Source organism: Callithrix jacchus, chromosome 10, assembly GCF_049354715.1.
Source record: "Callithrix jacchus isolate 240 chromosome 10, calJac240_pri, whole genome shotgun sequence".
Classification (NCBI taxonomy): Eukaryota; Metazoa; Chordata; class Mammalia; order Primates; family Cebidae; genus Callithrix; species Callithrix jacchus.
Genome location: NC_133511.1, coordinates 105,266,568 through 105,293,609, shown reverse-complemented (window position 1 = coordinate 105,293,609; position 27,042 = coordinate 105,266,568). Strand labels below are relative to the sequence as shown.

The following is a 27,042-nucleotide window of genomic DNA, read 5'->3' as shown; positions in this document are numbered from 1 at the left end:
AATAAAACTTTACTAACAAAAACTGGGGTGGTAAGCCCGATTTTGCTGATGGGCAGTAGTTTCCAAACCATTCATCTTAGAGTTTTGCTTATATCTCCATCCTTCTTCTGGTTCTGCTCACGTCAGGTACAGCTTAAAAAAATGGGACTAAGGAGTGCAGGAATGATAGCTACATCCTAATTTACCCTAATTTTATGAATTTTACTTTGTATACACTGATTTCTCATTAAACTTTATTTTTCTGGTATGCCGTTGGCATAGAAAGAACACATATTCTGTCTTCACTTTACAGATGCGTACAGAAAGTTTAATTAACTTGCATTATTGGGCTGGCATGGTGGCTCACACCTGTAATCTCAGCACTCTGGGAGGCCAAGGCGAGCAAATCAGGAGGTCAGGAGATAGATAGAGACCATCCTGGATAACATGGTGAAAACCTGTCTCTACTAAAAATACAAAAAATTAGCTGGGAGTGGTGGTGCACATCTGTAATCCCAACTATTTGAGAGGCTGAGGCTGAAGAATCTCTTGAACCTGGGAGGTGGAGGTTGCAGTGAGCCGAGATCATGCCACTGCACTCTGGCCTGGGCGACAGAGCAAGACGCAGGCTCAAAAAATAAAAAAAATTAATAAATAACTTGCATTACTGTCACCCACCATCTCTCATATACATATTAGAATCTATCAGCTCTGTGTTTTTTCAGTTGGATTACTCTTTTATTATTTTTTATTATTTTTTTTCACCTCCTGGGTTCAAGGGATTCTCCTGCCTCAGCTTCCCAAGTAACTGGGATTATAGGCATGAGCCACCAGGCCTGGCCACTTTTTTGTGTTTTTAGCTGAGATGGGGTTTCACCATGTTGGCCAGGCTGGTCTTGAACTCCTGACCTCAAGCGATCTGTCTGCTTCAGCTTCCCAAAGTGCTGGGATTATAGGCATGAGCCTCTGTTGCAGAAATAGCTGTTATGTTCAGCTGAAGAGACATCAGCTTTTATGGTAAACCCAGTCTTATTTTAGCAAGGATAGATCAAAGTCTTCAAATCTGGCTAAATCTCAGCCCTAGCACTTATTAGCTTTTTTTTTTTTTCCCCCAGTGGGAAGGGAGAATCACAAGGAATCAGGTGTTCAGAGGAATGTATTGAGTAGAGGTGAGGAACTAGGATGTTGAAAAGTAAAAAAAAAGGAGAGAAGGAGAGGAAGAAAAAGAGGGAGAGAGAACAGGAATATTGCTTCATTCTAAAAATGGGTATTAATAATGGCCGATCAATATTTTGTGTATTTAAAATGGAGAACTCTATAAATATTTATTGAGTTTACTTGTTCCGGATCTGAGTTGAAGTCCTGGATAGCCTTATTAATTTTCTGTCTCGTTGAGTCTAAATCTTGTTATGGGTCTTAGGTATCTGTGTATTAAGATACTCTTTTAAAAATGTATCCTTTTGAGAATAAAGACATGGTGGGAAAAGTAACTAAAAAGTAATTTTTACCATCCAGATCAAGGAAATATAGTTAATAATGGTTTAAATAGGAGCATGCACAGGCTTCCCTACTTTCTTTTCCCATTATGATACCATAAGGACCCAGTTCCTTATTGCTTTTAATGTATAGCTCTATTTTTTCCCATGAAATATTTTTGCAAATGATGCATTGCAGCCAAAGTGAATACAGAAAAATACAGGGAGTTTTTTTTTTTAATTTCCATGGTACTGTGTTAACTGAAGCTCATTCATTTTGGAATTGAATCCTAGTTTTGCAAGGTTCCATGGTAACTAAGAGCAAATATAGGAATGGTGCAAAAAAGAAAACTTGGTTCCAATATTCACGACCTATGGTTAACACAGCATGGAACAAAATGAAGACTGCCTTTAGTAAATAACTACGAATCCAATTTTCAAATGTCTGTTTTTCAACTTTCAAATGTCTGAATTATTTGCTGAATAATTCCCTCTTTTGCAGTCATTAGGAAGAAACAAAAAAAAAATCACTGATTCCAGTCAGTTCCATTATCTGACATGTCATCACCAAGGTTGCCTCATTATGCAATGTTAACAGTGTTGAGGTTACTTTAAACCGGTTTCCATTTCCAATTAGGAGGCCATCCCTGCTATCTGCATTTTGATTAAATGACGTTGCCTGGAAATCACAGAGTCTACTCTGTTTCCTCCCCTTGCTCAGATCTCATAAACACAGACTCAATTAAAGAGAGTTTCCTTATCAGGTTTTTGTGGGTCACTTTGGTGAATTTATTAAACTCTTAAGTCATGCTGAAAACTGGAAAGCAGTGGCTCTGAGATATTCAGTGGGAGCCATTAGATTTGCAAGGCTTACTCCAATGCTGTAGGGGCTATAAAATATATACAGAAATCAGAGCAAGCAATGACAGGTCAGGAATCCTGGGATCTGGTAAATATATATAAAGAGTATCCTATTTTAGCTATTCCAGAGCAAAAATAGGAAAATCGTGATGTTATTTCAGCTTATATTTTAGGTAAAAGTCAAAGCCTAACCCAGGCCATCATTATTTTATAACTTGATTACTGAAATACTCTATTTCACTCTGTCCTGTTCGTTTTCCATATCATTGCAGATTTGCTTTTCCTTAAATACTCTTCCCACTGTCCTTTCCCCTTCCAGTTTTGCCGGTGGCCAATATTTTCCAAACCATTCATCTTAGAGTTTTGTGTATATCTCCATTACCTTTCTAGTTCTGCTCACATATCAGAAAGAAAGCTCAACTTCCTACAGTCTATCCTATGAGTTAGAACGCAATCTAAATGTCTTGTCTATTTTTTATAATCTTGCGTTATTTTACTTACTCTACTTGCTACTTCACTGCCTATGTCATGTTTACTTTCATATATTCCCTACCTGACTTGTGCCTATTTTCAAACAAACTCTTTCTCTTTTCTTCTTATTATTATTTAGATATAGGGTCTTGCTCTATTGCACAGGCTGGGCTCAAACTCCTAGACTCAAGTGAGCCTTCTGCTTCAGCCTCCCAAGTAGCTGGGACTACAGGCACGTGCCACCATGCCTGGTTCTTTCCCTTTTTTCTCTCTTTCTTCTCTCTGTTATTGTCCGTTTCTTATTGTGTACTGCTGTAATACCTCATTCTATAGAAAGGGAATAGAATTTCTCTAGTACTTTCTGCTGCATTGTAATTCCTGGCTTACTCACTTGTGAGTCATACTTCACTGTGAGATTCTTGATGAGAGACACTTAGCCCTAAGTGTCAAGAACTGAGCATTGTGCTGGAAACTTAGTAGGCACTCAAAAAATATGATTGAAGGAAGTGCCTGGTTTTTTTTTCTCTCTCTCTCTCTTGAAATGCTACACCTTTTGCTTATTCAAATCTACGTATCTTCTAGATCCAGTGTCCACGTACCTTTCACTGATTGCTCAAACCTCACTGGTTCTCTCTGAACACCCAGACTACTTACAACGATCTATGCAATCATACACACTCCCTCAGTAGAGCATGTTGGCATTGGTTTATGACTGCTGTTTATACTGGGCTTGTCTCAGTACCCTGTTATAAATGATCAATGATGGCAAGTTACTGAATTGGAGTTTCCTGGTAGGTAAAGTATTAGAGAGTATACCTAGAACCATATATTATTATTATAGCTGAAATGACTTTAGAGATTCTCTTTCCCTGCACCCTACTATAAAATGAATCCCAGACATCTTTAGTGCTTTGCCTGGGGTTATAAATATGTTTTTGGCTACTCTCTAGGAAATTAGGGCTTTGTACTGTTTAATAATGAACAAGGAAGTAAGTACTTGGTAAAACATTGGAAGGTGATTTTAAAATCTGAATGACTCTATGTACATGATATTTATTCTCTTCGGATTGCCTTGCATGGTAATTTAAATTGCATTTCTCATTATAAAAATCCATATGCCTTTTGGGGGCTACTGTTGGTTTATTTGTTTTCAGCCTACAAAGGTGTTGGTGACCTTAGCACAGGGCATTTTCTAAGGATTAATGAGAAGTTGAGGGGTAATGACTATGAGCTCCTCCCAGCCAGTCATCCATCCAAAGGAAGCCTGGGAAGCAAGGATTACCAACTTTCTGAAATTGCATCCTTCTCTGCCAGCCTTGCCAAGGACTTACATTTCAGATGGGCTTTTTAGGTCTTTTTTCAAAAGCACTTCTTTAGTTACTTGCTTTGTCATTAACCTAGATGAAAAAAATATATATGGGAAATAATTTGGTACATATTTTGATTAAACATAATTTGAAATACTGAGCCTTTTTTGTATGCTTTTCTCTCCCCAATATTTTTCAAACTGAAAGCCTAGAATGAATCAGCCTATTGTGCATCCTGAGAGGCTAAAACATGTGACCAGTTTCTGCAGTTGAGCCTCTCTCCAACAGATTTGTTTATTACAGGAGGATCCTTACTGGGTTTTGGTTACATTTGTTTTAATGGAATATTTTTTTTCTTACTTATTTCTTTTAGATGATTGTTTTTCTACTAATATTCATAGGTGCGGTGCTTTCTCCTTTGGCATCAGGCATGGTCACCCAAAACACCCTAAGAGATAAACATTAATGTATTAATTTATGCATTACTACATTTTCCTTTGAGGAATTAACTACAGCAGAATGAAGGAAGATTCCTGAACAGAGGAGGTCCCATTTCTGCTCTGTTGAGGAAGCACAGGACCTTATTTTATCATTCTGCATCATAATTCATACATTGCCACAAATTCCTTAAAGAAATGACATGGAATGACAAAATGTCACCGGTGTACCCGCATTTGTTTGGCAAAGATAGCTGTCCCCAGGGCAGACTGCATCCCAGGACCCTTCCCAATGGTTATTCATAAAGAAATTGATATATAGAGCAGAATGCCAATTTGCTAATTTATAGCTAGAACTCTAACAGATCTTTCAAGCACTTCAGCCTATTAGTTATTTTGTGTGGAACTTAAACATTTTTAGAGTCATAAATCTCTCTGAGAGTATGATGTTAAGACTAATGAAAAATCTTTCTATAAAAAGATACAATCACATTTAAACAAAAATCTGCATATAATTTCAGGAGGTTCACAAATGGTTTGAAACCCATTAATAACTTCTTAGGAACCCATACTAGTACTGTAAAATTTCATGGAAAGGCAAATAATAATCAAATAAGGTTACTGATGAAAGATAAAACTAAGAGAACTTAATTGTATGATTCAAATTGTTTTAGTGTTATTATAGTCGATGTATCCATCATTCTCCATATATGAACTTTAACTGTCATCAGTACCAGACAAATAACAGAAATAATGAAGACAACAACAAATACGCTTAGAGTATTGTTTATGTACAAGACACTGTTCTAAAATTTTCTCTCTACGTGAACTCATTTATCCTCACAATAATAGAGTCCAAAATCACAATACTCAATCCCCAGGCAGATTCACAGATGGGTACTACAAAAATGTGTGTCCAAGTCTCTATGTACTATTAGTGTCTGCTTAGTTGCATAAACAGCTAGAAATCTGCAACAATCAACCTTTTCTTGAGGTCATATATTCATTCCTATATTGAGCATACATAATATACAAGATACTCTGGATGTAATATTTAGGATATGGGTTACTGCTGCTAAGGATAGATTTTTACCCTAAAACAGCATTTTCAATCTCTTATTTATATGCAGATTTTTGGTAATTTACTTTACAGTCTTAATATATAAGTTTTCATGTGTTTATATGGGGGAGGGTGGCAAGGAGTAATTATTGAGCCCTCTCTTTACCATTTAAACCAAGTTTTATACTTTTTCTATCTTTTTAGTTCACATATAAGTCTTAGTAATGGGCTTCAATGCATTATGTTTTTATAAAATTGGTTTATCAATTTGGCTATGAATTAAAATATGTGACATGTTTCAGTAATTCAAGCTAATATTTATTGAATGCCTAAATATCATCCAGTATCTGTCCATGAGAAAGCTTATGATTCAATAAGTTGAACACATTCCCAAACATTTACATTCAAACTCGGATTTGGTAAGTGTTATAGTCTTGGCTTTACAGACACTTTAGGGGAAGGATGGATTTATACTGATCAATAAGGCTGATGACAGCCTAGTAAAAATAGCCAGCATAAAATTGGCTCTGGTTGGGTAAAACTTTGATATAAAAAAAAATCAGAGTAGGTAATTTCAATCTTAAGAAAGAAGGAGCAAGTCCTCAAAGAGGAAAAGTAGAGGGAGTATTTTTAGACTCTGGAAGAGACTGCAGTCTCGACTCTGTTAAGAACAGTGGGAGACAGGACTGGGAAAGCAGGATGGCACAGCACTGTTGAGGGGCTTACATGTCATAGAAAGGCAGTGGTTTGCAAAGAGGACAATTTTGCCCCCCAGGGGACATTTGGCAAGTTCTGGAGACATTGTAGATTGTCACAACTGAGGCTGCTACTGGCATCTAGTGGGTAGAGGCTGTATGGGATTTAGGCTTAATTCTGTAGGCACTGTGGGCTATGCTGTCTTGCACTGTGATTGTCTAGGCTCCCGTGTGTTGTTACACTGACTCTGCAAAATGTTGCTTTGATATCTCCTACAGAAAAGATATGAAAAGAAAGACCACTTGTGGAGATAAAGAATAACATATATTAATCATTAAATGGCCCTTGAACTTGGAATAAAAAAGCCAAAAAAAAAAAAGAAGCAACAGTTTCATACATTGGTGGGGCTCCAGACTTAAAATATTAACAGGAAGGAGAATGTAGGCATTGTTACAAACAGGCATATTTCTAATCATTGGGGCATTCTGATTTCATTACTGAAGAGTGAATATCTTGCAGCACATGGAGCTTGAGATTTTAAATATTTTTCTTTGGTGAGATGAGTGAGAGTGTGAGATGATCTTTAAATAACTGTTCTTCACAGCTCTTTGTAGAAAAACTTCTATGAAAATAACTACAAACTGGAAAACATTATTCCAAAAACTGATAAAATTCTTGCTATGTACATGAGTTTCTACTAGGTGCTAGGGATCAATTAGTGAGTATGACATCCTATGGGTCCTTAGTGGACCCATATGGCCTTGACTTAATGGGTTTTCACCTGCTTCTGACTGTGTGAGCACTCATTCATTCATTCATTCATTCATTCATGCATTTAATGAATATAAAGCAAATTGCAATCATAAATATACCCCCAAACACCTCAAATCCCATCTTATAATTTGAGAAAAAGTTGTTCATCTATATTTTATATTTTCATAAATAATCTCAAAAAGATCAAACAGATTCATAAACGGCCAGAAATCTCATGCCAGGTATATTTATCTCTTAAGTGTCACCAGAGAGTAAACAAGCAGGAAAAAAACAAATTAATTTTATTTTTAGCCCTGCCAAGCTGTGACTGTTTTCCTGGGTCGGATTTTTTAGCATGAAGTAGATTTGAATTTTTATTGCTAAGACAAAGTTTGGAGCCGCCACAGCCTTCCCCAGTCTCTTGCCTAGTCCATCTCGTTGCTTTAGATTGTGAGAGTCGAATTAGAAGATCTTTTCCACCCACGGGCTTTTAAATAAATGGTTTGAATGAGTCCCTGCAGCCAGCATGTGGTGATCTAGAAGCCCTTCCATTTTAAAAGGCATTTGCTGACTATAGGAGTTCTTTTCTCTGTTATAAAGTGGTCTGATCCAATGCAGTGACCTGAAAACTAAGTCAGTCCTCCCTAGTTCTAGAGTATATGTAGGTGGGAAGAAGCAAATCATGAAAACAACTAGGCATCCAATTGTGCAGAAATTTTCAAGGCAATCATGTTATTTTAGGCACATACAGCAGAGGGCATTGTTTGGTCAAACATAAAACAGGGCTGCTACTGATAATAATAGACAAAGAGAAAGAAATAGGGAAATCTCCCTGACTTTACCACCCACCCCCATCCCCCTCAAAAAAAAAAAAAAAAAACATGCAAAGAGAGCAAAGAGACAGTGAGATGATCTTTAAATAACTGTTCTTCACAGCTCTTTGTAGAAAAACTTCTATGAAAATAACTACAAACTGGAAAACATTATTCCAAAAACTGATAAAATTCTTGCTATGTACATGAGTTTCTACTAGGTGCTAGGGATCAATTAGTGAGTATGACATCCTATGGGTCCTTAGTGGACCCATATGGCCTTGACTTAATGGGTTTTCACCTGCTTCTGACTGTGTGAGCACTCATTCATTCATTCATTCATTCATGCATTTAATGAATATTCCATGAGTACTGTTCTAGGTGAATACTACTGAATAAGGAAGACAAGTCTCTACTCCATGGAAATTAACCTTCCACTGAGGTGAGACAGGCAGTAGGAAAATAGGCACCTTACTGTATGAGAAAAAATAACAAATAGTGATAAGTACTATGATGAAAATTGAATATGGGTAATGTATCAAATATGACAAAAGATATTTTTGGCTAGGTAATCAAAAAGAACTTTCTAAGAAGGTAAAATTTAAAGTGAGCCCAGAATTAAAAGGAAAAACAACCATGTAAAAATCAAAGGATACACAATGCAGGCAGAAGGAATCCTAGTAAAAAGGTCCTGAGTGGGGAACAAGGCTGAATTGTTTGAGAAACCATGAAAAGCCAATGGGGTTGAATTGAGACGCTGGAGTAAGAAAAAGTTGAAAAGTGGAAGAGGTAGACAGAGGTCAGGTTGTGTCTCAGAGACCAAAGTAGTTTGCATTTTGTTCTAAAAAGATATGGAGCTAATAGAGGAGTTTCAACTAAAAATACAGCATGAACATATTTATAATTTAAAAATTCAATCTAATTACTCTATGAAGAATGAATTGTGGTAATGCAGTGGACCAAAGTAGGAAAATTGATGGGAGTGTATTTCAGAGGTTCAAGTTAGAAATGAGGATGACATATAATCTAGAAGGAGACAATGAGGAAAAGTAGATAGACCCACATTGTTTTAAAGTTGAATCAGAATGAATAGTGCTGGGCTACATGTGAATACAGAAAAAGAAAAGTCAAAGAAGAGTTTAACATTTTTGCCTTGAGCAACTGGTCATGTGGTAGTGGCTTTTGTGGAGGTTCAGGGGCAAGTTTGGGGATTTGCTTTCAGTGTACGCTATGCCATTTAATTCATGTAATCCTCACAATGTCTATTTATTATATTGTTGTCATTCCCACTTAGGAAGGGATGGCTCAGAGAAGGCCAGTTTACCAAACAGTCAGGAATTACCTAGCCAACCCTCCAATGGGAGGCATTTTACTCTAAAGCTGGTGTTACTATTATAGATTAGGCATTCTTTTTATGCTTCAGCATTGTCTCAAATTAGAAAGAGGACTAAAACTAAATGTGTGTTTAGTAGTCCTTTGTGTGCAATATGCAGCGTGGACATGAGCCACACTAGACATCAAAGATGCCTCTCTCCTGACTTGCAGATCTGGCATTCCAAAATGATACACTGCTCTTTTTGTGTACACTGATATTTTCTAACGTGACCATATGCAGAAGCTAATTTTGTCTTCATTGGTATTTCATGCTCTACAAGATTTTAACTAGGGTGGATTAATTTGAACTATGCACGTCTCCGTAGTCAAATAATCAGATTGGAGATTGGTTCCATTCATTTCTAAAGCAATGCTAGGGATGTCGATTATTAAAGTCACTTACTTTCTCATCAAAGTCTTCTCTCCAATTTCCTTAAGAACAAGGGCAGAAACTTTCTAAAACAATATTCTCCTCATTCCCTCTCCTGTTTAAAAACCTCAAGTTTCTAAGTTTTTTATTAAAATAAATTCAAACTCTTTATTAGGCTTGCAGTGCCCTTCAATTGAGCTAGTTTATCTATGTTCTACAGTGTAAACTCTTTACTTCCATTAAGGCAGTTTTGTTAATATTTTGTGTTCCTACTCTGCTTTCAGGAGTAAGCTCCTACCTCCTCCACCACTGCCCTACCTCCATGCCAATCTATACTGCTTAAAGATCTGCATAAAATTCTAATTTTTTTTTTTTTTTTTTAAATAGAGTCTTGCTCTCTTGCTCAGCTGGAATACAGTGGGGTAATCGGCTCACTGTAGCCTCTGCCTCCTGGGTTCAAGTGGTTCTCCTGCCTTAGCCTCCCGAGTAGCTGAAACTACAGGTGCGAGCAAACATGTCCAGCTAATTTTTGTATTTTTTAGTAGATAATGGGGTTTCACCACGTTGGCCAGGATGGTCTCTATCTTTTGACCTCATGATCAGCCAGCCTTGGCATCCCGAAGTGCTGGGATTACAGGAGTGAGCCACTGCGCCCAGTCCCAAATTCTCTTCTTAAAGCATTCTCTGATTAGCTATTCCAACATCAATCTCTGATAATTCTTTATGGCATGTAAATATTGAATATCTTGATGATACTAGTACCTGTATCATATATGTACATAAATTTTTGATATATATCTATAATTTGTTTTATAGCTCTAAGATTGGAAAGTTCTTGAAGACATGGGTAATTTAGTTCTTTTAAAATCCTTATGATACTCTCCAGCGCTTGACCCCATGTTGGTGGCAGCCATATTGTTGTTGTTTTACTTTTCTAGTACATAGGTCTCTGTAGTCAGGACTTCTCACCTAATGATATTGTAATGTTGCAACTAGTGACATATAGTCACAACACTAGAGACAACACTAGAATATCATTAGGTGAGAAGTCCCGACTACAGAGAAACAAACCCTAAGAATGTATTATACTTTCTTCTACTGTAAGCCAAATAAGTCTTCTAGAAAAATGAAAATGTGGAGTCAGGTGTTTTTCTTTTTTTTCCCTTAAATCTCAACTTCTGAAATTTTAGCATTTTCTAGAAACATTGCAGAGTCAGTGTGTTTAGCCAAACAGCTGCCTTTTGACTTGACAGGTTGATTCTCTGAGTTATAGCCACTAAAATGTTGTAGCATTTCCATTACATTCACCTACTCGTTCAGCCCTGGGCATATTTACAAAAAAAAAAAATTTTCCCTGAAAATCTGCAGAACTATATATTCCTGCATAAGGGGTGGAGAAAGCTCAAGATTTGCAAGATTAGGTTAACAATGATCTACATTAGGAAATATTTATGAAATAAATTTGAAGAGGTGTGTTACCTTTGGTAATGGTGTGTTGTTTTTTTTTCTCCTGTGTATTCTAGCGTTCTTTCAAACCCAGAGATGTCCAGATAAATGATTTTGCAGTAGAAATCCCTCTTAGCATGATGTGGGATGACCTTCAGACTTTCTTATAAGGATATCGTATTGCTTTATCTTGTTTCCTTTGAAAGGTCTCTTTGTTTATACTGGCATAGGAAAATTAAAAAATAATTTTTTTTCCCTTTCTTTGCTATTGGCTGAGGAAATAAGGAGAGAGAGCACACCAGAAAGAGAGAGCAGAAATTAATACGAATGTATCAGGATAGGTCTGGCTGCATGTAACCAGAAAAAGAATGTTTATAGTGTAATATATTATTTTACATAGTAAAAAGTCCAGAGGAAAACCAGTTACAGGGTTCATTAATTCAGCAGCTTATCACAAATATCAAAGATGTACATTCTTTCCATTTTTCCTTTCTTGACCTATCAGCTTTGTCCTCAGGCTGCCTCCCCTCTTGGCTACAAGATGGCTGCAGCAGCTCTAGGCACTTTTACCCTCAACACTATCTAGAAAGAGAACGAGGAATTACTTCTTTCCCATGTTTTTCTAATTAGTGGGAGGAAAAAAAAATTCTGGACCCCTCAGCTGACTTCCCCTTACATCTTATTAGCCATATTGTGTCACACATTCAGCCCTCATTCATCTCTGAAAGTAGGAATGGTACTATCAATGTTTGCTTAGACAAGAGCCTAGCTAACTATAATCTGCAAGACAACCTGCTACTTTTTTGAGTGTGCCCTGTCAGGTAAGAATGTTTGTGAATTTTTAAATGGTTAGGAAATATAATTATATATATATATATATATATATATATATATATATATATTTATATATATATACATATATTTATATATTCGTTTTAAAAACATTTTAATTATTGTGGGTACATAGTAGGTGTATATATTTATGGGATACATGAGATGTTTTGATACAGGCATACAATGCATAATCATCAAATTAGGGTAAATGGGGTATCCAGCACCTCAAGCATTTATCCTTTGTCTTATAACAATTTAATTATACTATTTTATGTATTTAAATAAGTAAATTATTGTTTCCTGTAGTCACCCTATCGTGCTATCAAACAGATCTTATTCTGTCTAACCATATGTTTACACCCATTAACCATCCCGCCTCCTTTGCCTCCCCACATCCAACTATGCTTCCCAGCCTCTGATAATCATCATTCTACTCTCTATCTCCATTAGTCAATTGTTTTACTTTTTAGCTCCCACAAATAAGTGAGAATATATGAAGTTTGTCTTTCTGTGCTTAGCTTATTTCACTTAACATAATGACCTCCAGCTCCATCCATGTTGTTGCAAATGATAGTGTCTCATTCTTTTTTTATAGCTGAATAGAACTCCGTTGTATATATGTACCACATTTTAAAAATTTATTGTCTTCTGATGGACACTTAGGTTGCTGCCTAATCTTTGAAATTATGAATAGTGCTGCAATAAACATGGGAGTACCGTTATTTCTTCCATATACAGATGTCCTTTTTGGGGGAATGAATGCCTAGCAGTGGAACTGCTGGATTATATGACAGTTCTGTTTTTAGTTTTTTAAAGAATTTTCAAACTGTTTTCCATCACATTAATACTAATTCACATTTCCACCAACAGTGTACAATGGTTCCCTTTTCCCCACATCCTCACCAGCATTTGCTATTGCCTGTTTTTGAATAAAAGCCATTTTAACTTGAATGAGATATCTCATTCCAATTTCCATTTAAGTCTTTAATCCATTTTGGTTTTTTTATATGACCAGAGATAGAGGTCTACTTTTCTTCTTCTGCATACGGACATCTAGTTTTCTCAGCACCATTTATTAAAGAGATTGTCCTTTTCCCAGTGTATGTTCTTGACACCTCGGTCAAAAATGAACTCACTGTAGATATATGGAACTGTTTTGGATTCTCTATTGTGTTCCATTGGTCTATATCTCTACTTTTATGCCAGTACTATGCTGTTTTGGTTACTTTAGCTTTATAGTATGATTTGAAGTCAGGTAGTAATATTCCTTCATTTTGTTCTTTTTGCTCAGGATAGCTTTGGCTATTCCAGGTCTTTTTTGTGGTCTCATATACATTTTAAGATTTTTTTTTCTATTTCTGTGAAGAATGTCTGTGGTATTTTAACAGGGATTGCACTGAATCTGTAGATTGCTTAGTGTGACATGGAGATTTTAATACTATTGATTCTTCTAATCTATGAACATGGAATATCTTTCCATTGTTTGTGTGCCCTCTCCAATTTCTTCATCAATGTTTGATAGTTTTCAATGTAGAGATCTTTCAGTTCTTTAATTCCTATTTTATTGTATTTTATCTATAGTAAATGAGGTTAATTTCTTGATTCTTTTTTTCAGATTGTTTGCTCTTGGCATTTAGAAATACTACTTAATTTTGTATTTGTATTCTGCAGCTTTATCGAATTTGTTTATCTGTTCTAATAGTTTTTTGGTAGAGTCCTTAGGGTTTTCCAAATATAAGATCATATCATGTGCAAACAAAGATTATTTGACTTCTTCCTTTCCAAGATGTCCTTTATTTGTCATGTCTGATTGCTCTAGTTACAATTTCCAAAAATATTATTTTGTGTACTATAAATAATGTCATTGAGCACAGCCATGCCCATTTATCTACCTTTTGTCTATGGCTGCTACAGTGGCATAATTAAGTAGTTGCAACAGCAGATCATATGGCTTACAAAGCCTGAAATAATTACAATCTGGCCCTTTACAGGAAAAGTTTGCCTACTTTTAGCTTAAACCAAAAATTCTATTCACCCTTCGGTACTGGGTCATTCTCTCCTAAAACAGATGAAACAGTATTTTATATTTTCTTTTTCTTTTTTCTCATGGGAGTAAATTTTTCTGTATAAAATTTTCTTAGAAAAGAGTAAGGGGGTAGAATGTTTAGGTAGGCAACCAATTTGTGTTTGCTGGGTGGGAGAGGGTGAAGATACTGTTTGAGATTCTAGCACATTTTAAATGAATAATATAACTATAGTATTATAAAAAGCTAATTTCTCAAATATCATCAATACAACTTGTTGATAAGGCAGAGCTGACTTTATTGATTATGGTGGTAAGGAAAAGCACCACCTCACAAATGTTTGGCAGTGTCTGTGAGTGGACCTGTGAAGATTAGGTCAGAATTTATTAAGAATTAGAAGTTTGACTGACACAGGTATAGAAAGCCAAATACCACATTTTCTCTTACATGTGGGAGCTGAACAATGAGAGCACATGGATACAGGGAGGGGAACAACACACACTGGGGCCTGTTTGGGATGTGGCAGGGGGGAGGGAGAGCATAAAGAAAAATAGATAATGCATGTGAGACTTGATACCTAGGCGATGGGTTGCTAGGTGTAGCAAAACACCATGGCACATGCTTCCCTATCTAACAAACCTGTATGTCCTGCACATGTGTCCAGGAACTTTGAATTCATTTTTTAAATTTAAATTTTAAGTTTGACTCTAGGAAGGTTTTCCAATATAGGAACCTATTCAGGATTACACAAGAATTATGACACAACAATTCAGAATTGATTAAAACCACAAGGTGAGTCAAGAGATTCAGTAAATCTGAGCACAAATGTCTGTTGAATTTTCCATGAAAGAGTGGCTGGAACTTTGGGGGAAGTTCACATAAGGATCAGTGAAGCCATTTGGTTTGGTGGAAGAGCCCCAGAAGAGGAAAGAACTGCTAAGATAGACAGTGGAACAGCAAAGTCATACTTATGTAGATGGTAAGGTGTGCTTTGGAGTCTAAGGGTCCAGTGGTAAGCAGTGTTGGTTCTCCCTGTTTAGGGAGGTTTGTTAAGGATAATGTGAGAAGGTAAAGAAGGGGTACAACTGTGGTTAACTGAATTCATCTATCCCTCCTTGCTTACAAACCAGTTCTAATGTCTAGACAAAGCCTATGATGACTTAGCAATGATACTGTGCTAAATAATGCATCTCTGTTAGCTAACTCACATATAGCTGCTTCACTGCACAGGCTCTCAGTGCACTAAAGCATAGGGAGTAAAGGAAGAAAGTCTATTGACAAAGTCAAGATATCCTCCAGGACATGGCTAAAAGTATTATAGTTTAATTCAAAACACACACAAATGCATTTGTAAAGAAATGCTGTCAGATGATTGTAATGGATAGTGCATACTTTTAAATTAATTTTCTTTTGATGTGATAAAAACATCTTATGAAAGAGATGTTGAAGGCTGGTTTTTGATATAAAGTAACATAATTTAGATATTAAAATAAAAAACCTTTTGTTGATAGTAGTTGATTTAATTCAGTGCATGTACCAAGCATTATTTGCTGTAGGTTATAAATTAGATTTGAACCAGCTATAATTTGTAAAGCGTTACTTATGACTGATTTATAGAAAATCTCATTAATTTCAATAGCACAAAGACCTTAAAGTAAGCAAGAAGTAGAAAATAAAACTCAGCCTGGAGAGTAAGAAAAAATAAATGCATATACCTTATAATTAATAGTAATATATCATTGTGGTGTATGTTTTACTGACAGTATGTTCCTGATTATATCTAGTAATCCCTACCACAAATTTCAATGAGATATTATTGTTGCTCCTGTCTTTTAAAAGAGGAAGAAACTGAGTGTCCCATCACTTTATTTTTAATATCTTTGACTATTATATATTACTTCTTATGAGCCAGTAACTTTACATATACAGTATTACATGACAGTCCTAAGAAAAGTCTTTTGAGTAGATAATAGTGTTCTTTCACAGATGGGGAAAGTATAGAGAGATGAAGTAACTCTCAATTTTAAGGTCACTGATGTTTAAACGGATATGATCTCAAGAAGTCTCACATTAAACCCTTTTCTCTTGACCACAGAGCAAGATTGCCTTTACTGCATCATAGTTTAAAAAGAAAAAGGTAGCAAACAGCAGAGTAAGGAATTATCTTCTTTACTTTTGTGCTATTTCCAGTCAACCAGTTATTTCTACCTGTTTTGCCTGAGACCCTAGGATTCTCGGGAGGGCTATAGGGTAGGGAACGAAAGAAAAAATGGAGGAGCAGGACCCTGGGACCGGAGCCCTAAAAATGTTAATTTGTTTGTATATCAGGGATTTTGCATGCTATGTTATTTTATGCCCAATAACTTTAATAACATATGCCCTCTCCCCCTGAAACAGACATAGGTTTCAGGGGGAGAGGGCATATGTGAAACTACACTAAATCACTCAAATGATAAATTTTTGATGGTCATGATTACTGGAACTGTAGATAGCTTTCGATTGATAATGGAAATATAAAAGAGTCATTTAAGCCCATATTTGAATTTACAATGAGGATAGCTCTATCTGACTTAGGATGTAAAACCTACCAACCACATTGTTGTCATGATATAAATGGGACAGGGGAGTAATCCTATAAAACCTATTAACAGGATTGACATGATGAGCCAGGCCCTGTTGCTTAGTGATTGTTTTAGAATGCAGGTTTTATTATTATTTAGCTAGAGTGAAGCAATGGATCAGGAGATGGCTGCCGTTTAAAAAGTGAGGTTTTGGGCCAGGCGCGATGGCTCATGCCTGTAATCCCAGCACTTTGGGCAGCCAAAGCAGGTGTATTGCCTGAGGTCAGGAGTTTGAAACCAGTCTGACCAACATGGTGAAACCTCGTCTCTACTAAAAATACAAAAAAAATTAGCCAGACATGGTGGCATCTGCCTGTAATCCCAGCTACTCCGGAGGCTGAGGCACAGGAATCTCTTGAACCAGGGAAGCAAGGTTGCAGTGAGCTGAGATCACGCTACAGCACTCTAGCCTGAGCAACAGAGCAAGACTCTGTCTCAAAAAAAAAAAAAGAAAGTGATGATTTTACTCACAGCTCACAGGAGGAGGGGGCATGGCACAGCATAAGGAACCCACACTGGGAAGCAGCAGGGTCAGCCAATACAGACAGCGGAAAATGTGGGCAAGAGCCTTTATTGTGGTTTTAGGGAAAAGCAAGATAAGCAGGCTTCTGACTGGCTAGTTTTTGAACAATCTGAGCAGTCTCTGGGACATAAGGGCTGTCTCTTGTTGCCTGGTAAGTGGATGTAGGGTGATTAGGGAAGGGGAATGGTGGTCTCAGTGTAAGAGTCCTGGGAGAACCTGATAAGGTTGCTAGGGTTTGACCTTTGGATTGGCTGGTTTGCATATGAAAGTCATGCTTATGGGCAAGTCCTTCACTATTGAAAAATATTTTGCCTTTACCTTTATTCTCATAGAAACATTTTTATGTTATATCTGAGATCATATCTTCTGGGACCAGTCTCATGAATGTCTGAGCCCTGATTGATTTATACTAACATGTGACTTCTTGAATGTCACTTCTATATTTCTTCATTTTGAAAATGAAAAGAATGACAATTCGTACTTCAGAGAAGTGATGTAAGGATGACAAAAGATTGCAACCAGCTTCACAGGCCTATATCCTGTGCAGCTGCAAAGAAATCCACATTTAGATGGACCCACACTTGGTTTAATGGACTTTTGTTACTGATTTGAAATGATTAATTTTATAAGGCTTCCTACATTTTTATCTCGCACTGAAAACCACAAATTCTGTAGCCATTTCTAGACAGGCTTGTTTGTAAAGTCCATCGCCCGCGGTGTTTGGTCCATAGAATAACCTTCAATATAATATGTCAGCTATTACTACTTTTGCAAAGGAGCTTTTAGTTTGTTTGATATAGCCCCAAAGTCCTATTTTCTAAACTTTTTCAATCTGCTGTGGACATTGAAGCTATGGTGGAGTATGCATCGTATGTCCTCATGAATTTGGGCCATATTTGATTGGCAAACAATACTTTACGGTCCTCTACCTCATTGGTCCCTTACTCTGTGGTTATACATCTCATGGAATGTGGTCTTTGGACAGCTCCTCATTTGGAGTAAAGGTACATTTGCCTCTAAATATGAACCACATAATAAAGAGTATTAGATTTGTTTTTGTCTGACAAATGACGGCTTTAGCTGATACACTATATCACTGACACTACTCCAGAAAGACACTAAGAGTAAATCTAATCTAATAATCTTTTTTTGCTTTTATTTTGCAGACTGTTTGAAATCCAGAAGGACCAACACCAGATAAATTATGAATGTTGAACAAGATGACCTTACATCCACAGCAGATAATGATAGGTCCTAGGTTTAACAGGGCCCTATTTGACCCCCTGCTTGTGGCGCTGCTGGCTCTTCAACTTCTTGTGGTGGCTGGTCTGGTGCGGGCTCAGACCTGCCCTTCTGTGTGCTCCTGCAGCAACCAATTCAGCAAGGTGATTTGCGTTCGGAAAAACCTGCGTGAGGTTCCGGATGGCATCTCCACCAACACACGGCTGCTGAACCTCCATGAGAACCAAATCCAGATCATCAAAGTGAACAGCTTCAAGCACTTGAGGCACTTGGAAATCCTACAGTTGAGTAGGAACCATATCAGAACCATTGAAATTGGGGCTTTCAATGGTCTGGCGAACCTCAATACTCTGGAACTTTTTGACAATCGTCTTACTACCATCCCGAATGGAGCTTTTGTATACTTATCTAAACTGAAGGAGCTCTGGTTGCGAAACAACCCCATTGAAAGCATCCCTTCTTATGCTTTTAACAGAATTCCTTCTTTGCGCCGACTAGACTTAGGGGAATTGAAAAGACTTTCATACATCTCAGAAGGTGCCTTTGAAGGTCTGTCCAACTTGAGGTATTTGAACCTTGCCATGTGCAACCTTCGGGAAATACCTAACCTCACGCCGCTCATAAAACTAGATGAGCTGGATCTTTCTGGGAATCATTTATCTGCCATCAGGCCTGGCTCTTTCCAGGGTTTGATGCACCTTCAAAAACTGTGGATGATACAGTCCCAGATTCAAGTGATTGAACGGAATGCCTTTGACAACCTTCAGTCACTAGTGGAGATCAACCTGGCACACAATAATCTAACATTATTGCCTCATGACCTCTTCACTCCCTTGCATCATCTAGAGCGGATACATCTACATCACAACCCTTGGAACTGTAACTGTGACATACTGTGGCTCAGCTGGTGGATAAAAGACATGGCCCCCTCCAACACAGCTTGTTGTGCCCGGTGTAACACTCCTCCCAATCTAAAGGGGAGGTACATTGGAGAGCTCGACCAGAATTATTTCACATGCTATGCTCCAGTGATTGTGGAGCCCCCTGCAGACCTCAATGTCACTGAAGGCATGGCAGCTGAGTTGAAATGTCGGGCCTCCACCTCCCTGACATCTGTATCTTGGATTACTCCAAATGGAACAGTCATGACACATGGGGCATACAAAGTGAGGATAGCTGTGCTCAGTGATGGTACGTTAAATTTCACAAATGTAACTGTGCAAGATACAGGCATGTACACATGTATGGTGAGTAATTCCGTTGGGAATACTACCGCTTCAGCCACCCTGAATGTTACTGCGGCAACCACTACTCCTTTCTCTTACTTTTCAACTGTCACAGTAGAGACTATGGAACCGTCTCAGGATGAGGCACGGACCACAGATAACAATGTGGGTCCCACTCCAGTGGTTGACTGGGAGACCACCAATGTGACCACCTCTCTCATGCCACAGAGCACAAGGTCAACAGAGAAAACCTTCACCATCCCAGTGACTGATATAAACAGTGGGATCCCAGGAATCGATGAGGTCATGAAGACTACCAAAATTATCATTGGGTGTTTTGTGGCCATCACACTCATGGCTGCAGTGATGCTGGTCATTTTCTACAAGATGAGGAAGCAGCACCATCGGCAAAACCATCATGCCCCAACAAGGACTGTTGAAATCATTAATGTGGATGATGAGATTACGGGAGACACACCCATGGAAAGCCACCTGCCCATGCCTGCTATCGAGCATGAGCACCTAAATCACTATAACTCATACAAATCTCCCTTCAACCACACAACAACAGTTAACACAATAAATTCAATACACAGTTCAGTGCATGAACCGTTATTGATCCGAATGAACTCTAAAGACAATGTACAAGAGACTCAAATCTAAAACATTTACAGAGTTACATACAACAATCAAAAAAAGACAGTTTATTAAAAATGACACAAATGACTGGGCTAAATCTACTGTTTCAAAAAAGTGTCTTTACAAAAAAACAAAAAAGAAATTTATTTATTAAAAATTCTATTGTGATCTAAAGCAGACAAAATTATGTGTATTCCTCAGAACCTGTTTTGCTGCACTTATTCACTATTTCCCACATCTCGTTCCTCCCTTCCCTGATTGCCATATTTTTCATAGGAGATCTCAATTCCTTAAAGAACTGGTCTAGGAAATTTTGTAAGAATTCTGTTATACTTTGAGATTTTTATGGTGAATTCTAGTGGTGAGATCCAGTCTATTTTGTCTCTCTCTTTTTAATTTTTTTCTTTTTCCCTCATACCCATATGAAGTAATCCAATGGGGAATGCAATATTAGAAATAGATTTTTTAGAGAGAACAAGGAAAAAAATGCAAGATCTTATATTTTTCATGTAATGACCTGCTCTGTATTTATGAGGAAGACCATTCTATGGAAAAGAAAAGAAAGTGAGCAAACAACAGATTAATTTACATATAAGCATCTATAAAACCCATGACTTTTAAACAACTCTAGAACCAGAATTTGTAGTTAAAAAGCTAAAAATAAGATTATAAATAAAATATTGTTGGTTTTTCTGTACCTGGACACAACTCATTTGTAGTATGGCTCAAATGTGAGAAACTTGAAGGTAATTAGATTTTCTTCTTTCTAAGAAAGAAAATACTACAGTATTCTTTAGTCACAAAATCAGTCTCTACAGGGTCCTGTCTGACTAGTTGACTTGAGTTTTAGATCTATGCTTAAGGATGCTGTGGTATTTTTAAGGTTGTGGAACCCTAACCTTCTCTTTAGGGTTACTCCTTGTAGATGCTCAGGTTCAAAAATAATGATTTTGTGAAGTAAATTCAATTCTACTTGAAGGAAAGTTTCAATATAATTGATTCACTGTCTCCTCAATAAAACTTCATTGGCCAGATGAACTAAAATAGCAAAACAGGAAAGTATTCTAAGTCATCTAGAGCTGAAAAAGAATATTTGGTGCTGAGTGTTAGCAAATTTAGTTCAATTCAATGGTAATTATTAAAGTCCTACTGTGTGCAAAATATTGATTTTAGTATTGTGGGTGCACAATTGAGAAGCTCTGGTTCCTGCTCTTGCATCACTCCCAATCTATATAAAAATAATTAAAGAAATCATCTAGTATATTACTGGTTGCCAGCTCTAATTTACTACTAGGTGAAAGGAAGGCTGTGAATCAGAACCTTAAATTTTCAAAATATTACATTACTGTTATTATAGAAAGCTCTTGGATTTATGGTTTCTTCCATCCTTCTGCAAGAGGTGACGTTTTCTAAATTGCAGAACTTTAAGGAAGTGTAGGTTTAGATTTGTTCTGAAGGATGAATACATACCAGGAGATGGCAATGCTAATTCAGTGGTAATTCATTAATGGTATTTTTTAAGGAACTGGGGGCATTTTGGCTAAGAGACCATACACTAGCTTCCAAGCAAAAAAGGAACATGCTGGTTGTTGCACCTTGGCATTCTTCTTATATTTTAATATATTATGTATATGACATCTATCTTTATGTGGACAAGTGAATATATACAGATCTTATTACTGACCTTGAAACCTGCTACCTTGGTGGTGAAACAAGGACTGACCAAGCTGAAGGAAACTTCAGCTCCTAATGGCTAAGAAGCTTGGATACTCACACTTAACTCTAAAGGCTGAACCTTACTCCATGGTTTTGTGGTCTCCAGGTGTGAAAAATCAATTATTACCAGCAAAATAGGTCAGATAAATGGCAAAAAAGGACAAGAAATGCATGAGAGCATGCAAGAATCTTGCTTCTGTTTTTTGATCACTAATTCTCTGGCTTTTTTTCTTCCTTATGTCTAACCTCCCTTTGTTAGGAACACAATTCACACTTGCTTTCATTGGGGAGAAGACTCAAGAACAGGGAAAATATTTGGCTATTGTTTGTCAAGTTATTCAGTATTGAATATACTTATCATATTCTCAGCCTGCAATCACAAAACAAAACAAGCAACAACATAAAAAACACCAACAAGTATGTATAATAACAAGCAAGTGCTAGTACAAAGAAAAGTGATATCAATCGAAAGGGAAAATGATCCTCCTTTCTCTACTTGGCTTGCGTCCACCAAACCCTGTCTTTGCTGACTCTGAAGCTTCTTTCATTTTAAGCTTATAATTCTTATAGGTTTAGTCCAAGTACGCAATTACCCTTGGCTGTGAGAGGTGGCTAAGCAGTTAGACAAATGCTACTAAATAGGATGAAAGGTGAACTTGCACTTAAAAAGTTAGGTTGGAATCCAAACCATACAATTCAGTCTCCTAGGAGCTCACAGTATAGTATTAATGAATATATTTTGGGAAAAAATTTGATGCAAGGTTTAAATAAACCAGACTTGATTTCTATAATAAATTTAGAGACTCTTTTAACCAAAAGTCCTCATTGCAGGTTTTGGCGATAAAGGGTGGAGTGCTATAAATCTACTATTTAAAAAAAACTCAAATGTATTCCAGATATTTCTGATTAACAGTAAGCCTCTATTTTCCCTGCATAACATATTTGGTCCTTGGCCCATCAGAACAGTAGCTGCACTGATATGTTAGAGACCATTACACACATGAATTTACTTGGTTTAGCAGGAAGCCTATGTGACTGTTTAAATGTTCGCTATATTGTTGCACCAAAATACAACTCTGTGTCTACTGATCATTTTATTCTATCCAAAGGCAACTGGGTGGCAGTATTCTGAAATATGTACACAAAAAAATACACCATTTACAATTCACCAAGTTAAAGTAACTCCATGATAATCTCTCTCTCTCTCTCTCTCTCTCTCTGTGTGTGTGTGTGTGTGTGTGTGTGTGTGTGTGTGTGTGTGTGTGTTTGTATCTCCTACTAATAGTATGCAGTTTGCTTCCCTAAACATCAAAGATGCTTTAGAAAGAAGATTCTCTAACATCTGTTTCTATTCAGGAATTTTACTCTTCCACATCTGGTCATGCTCTTAATCTAGAACAGTCTTTTGAAAAGTATACAGATGCATTTGCATTAGCAAAATAATAGAAGGATTTGGTTTAGCTCACACACACAGACCCAGATATAACTTTAATAATTTCCCCTCATATTTCAAATATTCTGAAATAATGTATCATCTTTTTCAAAGATTAAAATAAGTTATTTGCACATGGAAGAGTGATAAATATTTACATAGCAAAAAAAAAAAAGGCGGCGGCAAGAAGGCGTATTAAGAATAGCCTTCACGGAAACATGAAAACATATTAAGTGGATGGCCCCAGAGTTTCCAACATTTTTAAGGTAAAGATTGATGAAAGTGAAAAAAAAAACCAACTTCAATCTCTTATCCTTTTGGAATAATCTTCAACATATTTAGATAAAGTGGAAGAGTTAGATGAGTGCTAACAAATAAATGCGATACTCTAAAGTAATGTAATTTTAAAATATTGTGTTCAATTACTTATTTGGTGCTTCAGCTTGTTTTAATAAGAATCTTGAAAATAATGATATCATGAACTATCACAGACATAGCATGTGAATGCCTAGGTAAGCAGTCACACTCTGCTAAGAAGCTGTTTGTCTCTTTCTCTTAAAAAGAGTAGCATAGAATCAAATCTCTTATAAAAATATATCCTCAAATTACACATGCATCTTTATATTTGATTAGAATGTGATTCTGTACAACAGCTACTTCTGATAAAAATGAGTCTAAAAAGTTACCTTCTAAAAATCAAAGTCCCTGTGATTCTTTCTCTTCTTTTGCAAGAAGAAATATGGATTCCTAAAAGCCCCGTACATATTAGATAGGAAGCAGCTGGGACACTACTCTCTTCTCATGCTCCATCAGGATACAGAACAAGATACATCTGGCTGTATGAGAGAAAAAAGAAATCTTCTAGAATTAATGTAGCACACTGTCAATTAGGATCCAAATTTAGATACTGAATGAAGCATTCTCAAAACACATACCAGTTCACATCCTTCTGTTTCTTAAACTGCTGCCAACAGAACTTCCGAAATTTCAACCTTGAGGAAAACTATATAAATTATATGTAAAATTATATAATTAAATTTTATAATATGTTTAGCAGTAAAATGTAAAACTGCTGTTCATTTTTTGTTTTGCCCAGGATTTAAAAAAAAAAAGAGATGAACTTGCTGTAAGACAGACAATAAATGAAGCTATTTTAATGAAAGCACATGATACTGGAAAAACCTTTGTTTTGTAAATTTTTTTCTATGCAGAAAATGAGCCTATCTATCTGTCCCTTGCAGAAAATACAGAAAGGAAGAACCCATGAAAATCAGACTATGAAGTCTTATTTTTCATTATTTGGTCTAGTAATTTAATTTCACTTTCCAGATTATTAATGCTTCACTTTATTATATATTTGATGCTGAATTGCTGAATATGACTTGTCTAAATGGCATCAATCCTGCCTTTATCTCATTGCCAGAATAGTGAATATATTGCTTTTTATCCCAGTGAAAGGGAAGATTTAATGTTGTTTGAAGGAGAGGTGCTGATCTGTGTGGTGGCAGTAGAACACATTCTGACTGATGTCCTAACCTTGAAAACTTGCCAGAACATCCAACTGATCAACCGTAGTTCAGCTATCATGGTAGAAACCCATTATGGGCACCCTTAGCAACTATTTTGCCTATATATTACTACATCTACCGAATGGCAATTAGTTAACCCCCTTACTTCTTCAGCCCTTACTTCCACATTGAAAGAGGTAAAAAGTCGAGCTCACCAATTGCTATTTAAGCACATTTGCTAGTTTTGTAAAGTGTATAGACTTCTAAGGGGAATCTATGAAATCTCAAATAAATATATTAAAATATGCACAAAATAAATATATGATATATACGTTTTATGCCAGTTACTATAAAATTTTAATTAAAAAATTTGTAATACTAGGGAAATCTCAGGTTTTACTAATGGAATTATTATGAAAAATATTAATGCTAATACAATTTGTAAAATGCCTTAAAAGCTAGATGCTGAAATGGACTTCCAGGTCCTGTAGCTACTTCTATTAAAATAATCATAATAATGTTTTACAAAATGAGAAAAGTAATATAGTTTCTCTTTCCAGTTGCCCTGAAGCAGACTAACTGATGCTTGTAAAGATGTTTCTCAGCATAAATGGATTGTTAAGAGAATGAACTTCGGTTAATTCTGACCTTAAAAAAATGTCAAGTAGCTATGTATTTTCATCTGAAACATTTTCGAGAGTCTTACAAACAAGTCACTCTAAAATAATTAATGACAATGTTTATGTGCTCAATAACATTTTGGTTTTTCAATACATATTCTTAACCCTATGTGAAAGTAGATTGTATCCCTGGTTTTCATTTTTCGGCATATTTTTAGGTTTTCTAAGAGAAGTATAAAATCAGAATCTGTCACTACTGCCCAACATTTAGTTATGCAATCTGGAGTTCAACTCTAAACAATACTGGGGCAACTCATGTAAGTGAGTGAATTATTGCCGAGGCATTGACGTGTGCCTCTTTTTCATTCTACTCTTAAATCCCACTTAAATAACCTGATAGTTTTATTATGATTAATATAAATTTTACCTTCAAGAAGAATTGAAAATTTCACAATACTGAAAAATGCTTGAAAGCTGGAGATTATGTGTGTGTGTGTGTGTGTTTTGAGATAAAGTCTGGCTCCATCATCCAGGCTGGAGTGCAATGGCATGATCTCGGCTTGCTGCAACCTCCACCTCCCGGGTTCAAGCAAGTCTCCTGCCTCAGACTCCAGAGTAGCTGGGACTACAGGTGCGTGCCACCATGCCCAGCTAATTTTTTGTATTTTTAGTAGAGATGAGGTTTCACTGTGTTAGCCAGAATGGTCTCGATCTCCTGACCTCGTGATCCTCCCACCTTTGCCTCCCAAAGTGCTGGGATTACAAGCATGAGCCTCCGTGCCCAGCCCTATATATATTTTATGAACAAAAACATCATCACATTTCTTATCAAAGACAAGTGCCAATATACAGATAGACTATCCGTAAGAAAATAGGTGCTACTAAAATAATCTATTGGCCAACAGCTTTATTTCAATGATATTATCACTAAACTTGTAAAACTAAATTTATTATAAACCCTGAAAGTGATTAGTAACTATTATTTGAAAGCTATTTTAGTAATCAAGGCAAGCACTCATATTAAGGAGTAAAAAAATCAACAATTAGATTAATGTCAGAAATAAACCATGAGCTCTTGGAAGCTGGTGGGATACCATTAGGCATTCATAAGATACAATAATTCAAAAGTAAAAATTATATGCTTTGTAGCTTAGAAAGTGCTTTCACCTATTTTCTCATTTGTTGAGCCTTAAAGCAATGGTAGGTGAGTATTTCAAATTCAAGCATCAGCTATTCCACAACTAGCACATTTGTATGTGTGCAGAATTATTGATATTTTGAATGTATAAACAGGATAGAAAGGAAGAGATGGTGGAGAAACAACACTGGAGGAGCAAAAGAAGTAAATGGTAAAAGTGGAAGAAATTATTATATTATGTTTATTTTAGAATAGATTCATTTAGTAAATATAAATTGAGGGACCTACTTAATGCCAGGCACCGTTTGAAGCTCTGGATATACAGCAACTAACAAAACTAAGTCATGTCCAAAAGATAAGGTGACCAACTCATCTCAGTTTGCACAGATGTTCTTAGTTTTAAAACTGAAAGCCCTGCATTCCAGAAATCCCTTGCTCTAAGGCAAATCAAGATAGTTACTTTCCATTATCATAACCT

General features: G+C 36.5%; 1 protein-coding gene across 46 annotated transcripts in view; it reads left to right on the top strand.

The window, feature by feature from the left end:
* LRRC4C (leucine rich repeat containing 4C) overlaps positions 1 to 20,334 on the top strand; it is a 1,379,884-nt gene extending 1,359,550 nt beyond the window's left edge. For all 46 annotated transcript variants that reach the window (XM_035264275.3, XM_054240777.2, XM_078340883.1 and 43 more), the window contains one exon: positions 18,210 to 20,334. In XM_035264275.3, the coding sequence (XP_035120166.1) occupies positions 18,252 to 20,174 (1,923 nt within the window). In that variant the 5' untranslated portion in view covers positions 18,210 to 18,251 and the 3' untranslated portion in view covers positions 20,175 to 20,334. The remainder of the gene's footprint in view (positions 1 to 18,209) is intronic.
* The last annotated feature ends 6,708 nt before the right edge of the window (positions 20,335 to 27,042 follow it).